The 7,279-nt window shown below is 32.6% G+C and overlaps 1 protein-coding gene across 1 annotated transcript in view; it reads left to right on the top strand.

Moving 5' to 3' along the window:
• The first annotated feature begins 5,603 nt into the window (after positions 1–5,603).
• The window catches only part of HABP2 (hyaluronan binding protein 2), a 38,913-nt gene continuing 37,237 nt past the window's right edge, over positions 5,604–7,279 (top strand). The window contains exon 1 of the mRNA XM_070752680.1: positions 5,604–5,773. Within this exon, the coding sequence (XP_070608781.1) occupies positions 5,705–5,773 (69 nt within the window). The 5' untranslated portion in view covers positions 5,604–5,704. The remainder of the gene's footprint in view (positions 5,774–7,279) is intronic.

The following is a 7,279-nucleotide window of genomic DNA, read 5'->3' as shown; positions in this document are numbered from 1 at the left end:
AAGAGTGAAGCCCTGCTGAAAGATTAAAGAATAGGAAAAAAGTACAAATGAGCAAATCAATTACTGTGTGAAGATTTAGAGGATGTTGTTTAATTCATCACGATCTGTGCTACATTGCGTTTCCTCACAGTTTCTTTTTTTATTGATGTTCCTCTTAGTTCTTTCCTTGACATCTAATTCTACAGGACTGAACAATCCTTTGAAGGTAAGTGTTGTGAACTGGAGGCCTGATCCTGCATCATTTCTGAAAAGATTAACTAGGTTCATTTATACCGACATGGTGAATTCTTAATGATCAGGGCTCAAGTGATACCAACAGGAGAGAACTATCAAATTAGGTGTTTGGAAATTAAAAATACTTTTTCTTTCAAACACGCAGACTGTTGGTGCACTACCAATTGAAAACAAAGTTGCTGGATGTATTTAACACATACTGCACACATTTTGTGCAATAAATAAATTATATTTAAATAATCTGTTTCTGTCTTTGGCTAAATAAAAGAAATATAAATTTCTATAGAGTGTTGATGGACAGACTGAATCTAAAAGGCCTAAGGAGTGGGGAGAATCTTAGTTTCTATGCCAGAATCAATCCTTCCTATCCCAAAGTGAATTTGGACTTGTTGGCCAGGTCTTTGGCATCTTTTAATTTGCATCCTGTGCACTTTTTATATCTTATTTTTTCTTTCTTTTGTTTCACATAATCGCTAGAGATAGCATAATTTTGCTCGAATGCAGAGACACTATTCGTAAATCAGGAGGTTTGAAGGTAGTGGTTCCAAAATGCACTCTTGACAGGCTCCATGACTTTACTGCTAATAACTACTGAAAGCCATAATATTCTAGCCACTAATAATATATGCTATATAATCTATATATATGAAAGTAAGAACCACTCACACATTAATCATGAAATCTCCAGAAACATAAATCCTACAAACTTGAAATTTGCCATGTATGTTCTTCTTTGCTTCTAAGTGCTCACTAAGAAAGGATTCTTCAAAATGACCACCAGAGCATGAGTAATTATTATATTATTATTAGCAAGCTCTGATGCTAAGAAGTTCTACTTCTCCCTCCCCACCTGAAAAGAAATCTGAACCAAATTTAAAACGCAAGCAGAAGAGTTTCAGTTTTGCTTTTGCTTTCACAGCAAGCAGCTTTGCTAGAGAAAAGTTGAATTAAGCCATGCACTAATTCCTTCCTGTTTCCTTCTTGTTCATGATAGCAAATACTGTTTGATTTTCCAAATACCCCTCAACTCTCTCACATACTAACAGGACGCTAGGCAGATGAATACCAATGGATACCTTATTTTCCTCTTTAGTTCAGACAAATCTGTTCCTTCTACTGTAACATCAGTTAAAGGGGAAAGAAGCAAAATATGCAGGAAAAGATTTATAAATGTGATTAGGAAAACAAAAGTAAGCTGCCTGTTTCTCCCATGGTCAGTTCTATGTGGCATGCTCAAAAGTCAGTTCACCTGACAGCCTGGTCATCTTCCAGCCAGACAGAAAAACCAGAAATGTTGTTTACAGGGAAGTCCTGAGCAATTCATCTGGGGGGTGAATTGGAAGTCTATGGTATGCAAATGATGTCTTGATCTATTACAGAAACTTATTTTATCATCTCTAACGAAATAATACAATCCCTTTTTTTACTACTCATTAATTTTTAAGGTTTAAGTGTCAATTTATCAATCCCCATCACATAGTTTCATAGTGGAGCCTAGGTATCAGCAGTATAAAAATACAAATGTCTTGAATTCAACTTTTGGTGACCATATTGAAATGTCCATGTAGTTTTCATTGGAAATATGTGGAAGTGGTTTGTTATTGTTAACATCCAGAATTCTATATAAAAGAAAGGGACAAAGCTTCATTTTATTTCATCTTCTTTAGGAGTTTAAGAATAGAATAGAATTTTTATTGGCCAAGTGTGATTGGACACACAAGGAATTTGTCTTGGTGCATATACTCTCAGCGTACATATAATAAAATATACATTTGTCAAGAATCATGTGGTACAATACTTAATGATTGTCATAGGGGTCAAATAAGCAATGAAAAGCAATATTAATAAAAATCTTAGGATATAAGCAACAAGTTACAGTCATATAGTCAGCATGGGAGGAAATGGGTGAAAGGAATGATGAGAAAAACTGGTAGAATAGAAGTGCAGATTTAGTAGAAAGTCTGACAGTGTTGAGGGAATTATTTGTTTAGTAGAGTGATGGCGTTCGGAAAAAACTATTTTTGTGCCTAGTTGTCTTGGTGTGCAGTGCTCTGTAGCGACGTTTTGAGGGTAGGAGTTGAAACAATTTGTGTCCAGGATGTGAGGGGTCAGTAAATATTTTCCCCTCCCTCTTTTTGACTCATGCAGTATACAGGTCCTCAATGGAAGCCAGGTTGGCAGCAATTGTATTTTCTGCAGTTCTGATTATCCTCTGAAGTCTATGTTGATCCTGTTGGGTTGCAGCACCAAACCAGACAGTTATAGAGGAGCAGATGACAGACTCAATGATTCCTCTGTAGAACTGTATCAGCAGTTCCTTGGGCAGTTTGAGCTTCCTGAGCTGGCGCAGAAAGAACATATGGTAGAGGTTCCTCTAGTTCCCCCCCCCCCCAAAAAAAAATCTTTAAAACAAGATTTAATCCAGTTTTAGACTGCATGGAAGAGAAGTGATAACATTGATTATCTAAATTTTCTCAAAAGTCCACTTTGTAGAATAGTATTTTAGCAGCTTTAAGATGCATGGTCTTCAACTTTCAGAATTGCTAGCTAGCATTCTAGAAATCCACACATCTTAAAGTTGCCAAGATTGAAAAACAGTGTTTTAAATATATGAAATATTAACATGTGATTTTACCCAGATGTCAGTGTAGGGGACCTTTAAATATTTTACTGTTTAAATTAATCAGAGAAAATACTAATACAATACACTAATAAGTAATGTATATATTAATAATCACGATCTTAATAAAAAAATAAAATGACAGAAAAAAGTTGGAAAATTATAAGTTTAATGAACCATACAATAAAATGACCAAAAATCTTTATTGTACTTTTCAAAAATAAAAAACCCAAAATGTTCAACAATATCCACAGTCTTTTGATTGAACAATCCGGCATTGATTGTACCATCCAGTTTTTATTCAGTTTCCATGCCTGAAAAATGCACAATAATCTCTTGATTCCAAATGCTATAATAGCTATACTGTAAGGGTACAGCCAAAGCATATATGCATCATTAATATTTTGGATTTTTAATACACTATCTTTCAAATTGTAATCAATTGCATATTTGTAAAATCCAGATTGCATATTTGTAAAGGACCCAAAACACATATTGTATATTAAGAAAACTAACAAGATTATTAAGCATGCCTCAAGAATATTTCACTTAGATGTTCATGCATGAAACTCAATTTTAACACATGGAAGATTTGAGATAAGTATGTGCACAAGGTAATACACATATGGTATACTATATTAGAAAATTTCATGATGTGATAAATTCAGCCTACAGATCTGAGAACTTGGATTTAAAAAATAAATAGGTTTCCGCATATCGGATTAAATTTTATAAAAAATGATGTAATTTCTGCAAACATATATTTTAAAAGATGCACAAGGGCACAAGCTCATGGAAAGTACAGGACATGATATCACCCAAATGTAATCTATATTTTACTTGATCAAAGAGCTTTCGAGAAAAATAATTAAAAAGTAAAACCTTATGCAATGAAATTCAAAAGAGAAGATTGGAGACTGACAGAAAACATCTGACTTAGCTTCAAAGTCCTTCAGAGTGCATATAATCAATGTTTGTCAATAGTAGTTTTACTCCCTTTAATTTATCTTTCGTGGGTATAAAGCATTTAATATTAGTTACACTCCATACTTTCAGTCTGATTTTTGATGAATCAGGAGTGTATTAAAATTCAGGGCATCTCATTTTAGTCAAGGACAGATCACATAAAACTGTGTTTATATCAGTCCGTTCATCTTTCTATTTTTCTAACTGGAGAACACTTATTTATAGAAACTTTTATGGAACTGGGAAACAGTGAAAAGACAGTGTGGTATATATATGGTATATATTGGTATCACCATATCAGTATCAAGTCCATATTTGTTCTAGTTGTAAATTTTCTATATTATATCAAAGGAAATTCAGTAGTTTTCTGTATTAAAACTTATATAATACTTCCATATGTTGAGTCACAGCAACTGAATGTCTTTTCTTTTGGCTAGGAAACTTTTTGCTACTTAATCCAGTAGTTATTTTAGTCTGAGCAAGCTTCTTAGGGGTACCATATATATGTTTTCCAGAATGATTTCATTTCTTACCTAATCTAAATACAGATTATTAGGTAAGTAGGCAGAAACTTGTTAAGAGTTGTTGCTCTTAAACATTTTCTACTAGGTGAGTTGTTAAGAATGGTCTCCTTGATGAAGCTCTAATCTGGTCTTGATCTTCCTGAAGACTGATCTCCTGGACAAACCTCCATCTCATTGTATTGGTATCCAAATTGGTCCTTTATTAAATCAGCATCTGGATCCCACAAAAAATGGCAGACAGAACTGAGACTCAGAACCGACAAAATAACTGGTCATTTCTTAGATTACTGTTGCATCAGAGAAACTAAAATGGATACTTGGAAAAAAACAACATATCTGTGTTCTTCAAGCCCATCAACACACTGAGACAAAGGTTGATCCACCCTAAAGATCAGACACCCAAAAATCGGAAGAGTAATATAATGCATACAATGCCCTGCAGTGAGGAATGTTCAGAGTACTGCATTGGGGAAACCCAGCAGCCTTTAATGCAATGTCTCCTGTTCTTTATGCTACTCTTGCATCAAGCAAAATCAAGCTGCTTTAGATTCATCAGGTAGGTCGCACTTAACAATCTACCTAGGAAAAAAAGATTTAGGAACAACAACTCTTAATGTCTCTTTGCACCTACTCACCTAAAGAACATTTAGATTATGTGAAATATAATCCTACTGAAACTACCTGAAACTACAACTGAAGAAGCTAACTGGATAAGCAACTAAATGTTTCAAACCAAAAAGAAAATAAATCCAGTTGACATGACTCAACTTCCAGACAACTCTACCTGGATGATTGAGAATCTTCATCGAAATATTATTCCATAATGAATTATGTAATGTGCCACCATGAGTTCTTCATGGAATAAAAGCAACCAAAGAACAAATACCTGCCATTGAAATTGGTGGAATTTGTATAGTATTTCTCATTCTTCAGTAAACATGTTAAATGTCTAAACAAAAGAGCAGGATATACAAGTCTCAAAGCAACAAACCATCTAATTTAAGTAGTACTAACTTTCAGTTAAACTGTACCTAACAATCAATATAATGATTAATCAATGAACAGTATTGATCCAAATACGCATGTCTCTCATTTTAGAAGCCAGTTTATTAAAAGTGACATCACTAATAAATTAAATAAATATGGCAACTCTTTCCTTTAGTATAGGCCTCAGAAAATACTTTTTAGAAGAAAGCTTTCCATGCTAGTTGCACTTGCTAGCCCCGTGTGATCAAAATTGAAACTGTGGTTAATGATTTGCAAAACCTGTTATCTAACAATTTAGGTTGAGAAACAGGAAAAAAATAGAAACAAGAAAAAGCATATTCACAAACAGGAAGAAAATCTGTTTAAAATAAGAATGGTTAATTTGTTTTTCTATTTCCCACTTCTCTCTCTGATTGTCTTTTTTGGAAATACTCCTGTTTCAGTAAGTATATTTATTTTAATGCCTTATTTAAAAGAGATTAATAAATTAATGTCATGCTCATATCATACAACACTACTATATTGGCAGTGCAGTAGCGTTGACAAAATTAAGTACGGTATTCTATTGGTAATCAGGAAATATATATAGCATAGATCTTTAAAGATTTTAGATTTATTAATGTTTTATTTAAAATGTCTTTTTTAATCTAAAGGGGGAATGAAAAACAATCTTTGGAAAATATTGGCATTCTATCAAATAAAATAAATAATTAAATATTCATCATTCCTTTTATATCTTCCTTTCCTTCCATATTTCTTTCTTCTTCAAAAAACACATCCAAATGTTTATTTTATTAATCAATTTCTTACAGGCAAATATTGGCTTGCATTTAAGTAATAGGTTGAGACTTTTAAATTGTTCCACACAACTTTAGAATACTTTTATCTATCACTCTTGGGAAAATTGTAAAAAAAAAAAACACCAATAAAAATAAATAGCATATATAGAAAGTGTATTTTCTTAAGTATTAATAAAATGCAAAAACAGGAACATTTTTATTAAACATATTTATTTTTTGTTATAATTAAACTGATCAAAATTTATTAAAGTAAATTCTGGAAGAAAGGATAGTAAGGTGAGCTGATTATACTATTTGCCTCTAATGTTTCACTCCAAAATGAATAGCCAATTCAATTATTCATATTTTAATAAAACTGGTTTGTATGCATGTTTGTGCATTTATACTCTGTATATGTTGAGAAATCTAATGTTGTTATACTTACCCTCCTGAATACGCTGTACCACCCATGTTCAGGAGGGTAAACATAAAAACATTAGAAACTTTTATTTATTTATTAGATTTGTTTTGCATAATGGTTGAAATAGATTACAACTGCAGACATCAGTCCATTAATCAATACTCTTAAATACCTCCAAAATAATTTATCAAAGATACAAAAGGAAGTAAAAAAGTAGCTCATGCACATATATTTTAGTATATGTTCCTTACATTAACTATTATTCAACTATTAATAAGAACAAATTATAGGACATCATCATTTTTCTTCCTACAAATATAGCAGTCTCTCCTTTCAGGTTTTGCAACCATCTTTGTTAATGATTAGATAAAGGAAATGAAGTTATGATTTTTGGCCCTACCTGGAACAATTTTAAAATGGAAGATGTAATAAAAAGAGCAAGGCAATGCCTAAGCATTGTTACTTCCTTCCTTGAGCCATGCCTTATGCATTCTGCAAATTCAAGTAGCAATTAGTTCCCAGGGGAGAGAACTGAAAATTTCCACCTCACAAGGGTTTGGATTTCTTTTGTAAAACTAAAATAAGGGGAGACATTCATTTTATGTGCATGTGTACTGCTATGAACTCCCAAGAGGGCAGAAATATACAGTAACCATAAATAATATAATACAATATAATTATACAGATTCCATGATGGCTACTACTTACTTATATGGAAATCATACCCACACTCCTTTTTGTACCAGTA

The sequence above is a fragment of the Erythrolamprus reginae genome, chromosome 5 (genome assembly GCF_031021105.1).
Source record: "Erythrolamprus reginae isolate rEryReg1 chromosome 5, rEryReg1.hap1, whole genome shotgun sequence".
In the NCBI taxonomy this organism is placed as follows: domain Eukaryota; kingdom Metazoa; phylum Chordata; class Lepidosauria; order Squamata; family Dipsadidae; genus Erythrolamprus; species Erythrolamprus reginae.
The sequence above is the reverse complement of the archived record's forward strand: the minus strand, read 5'-3'. Positions and strand labels throughout refer to the sequence as shown.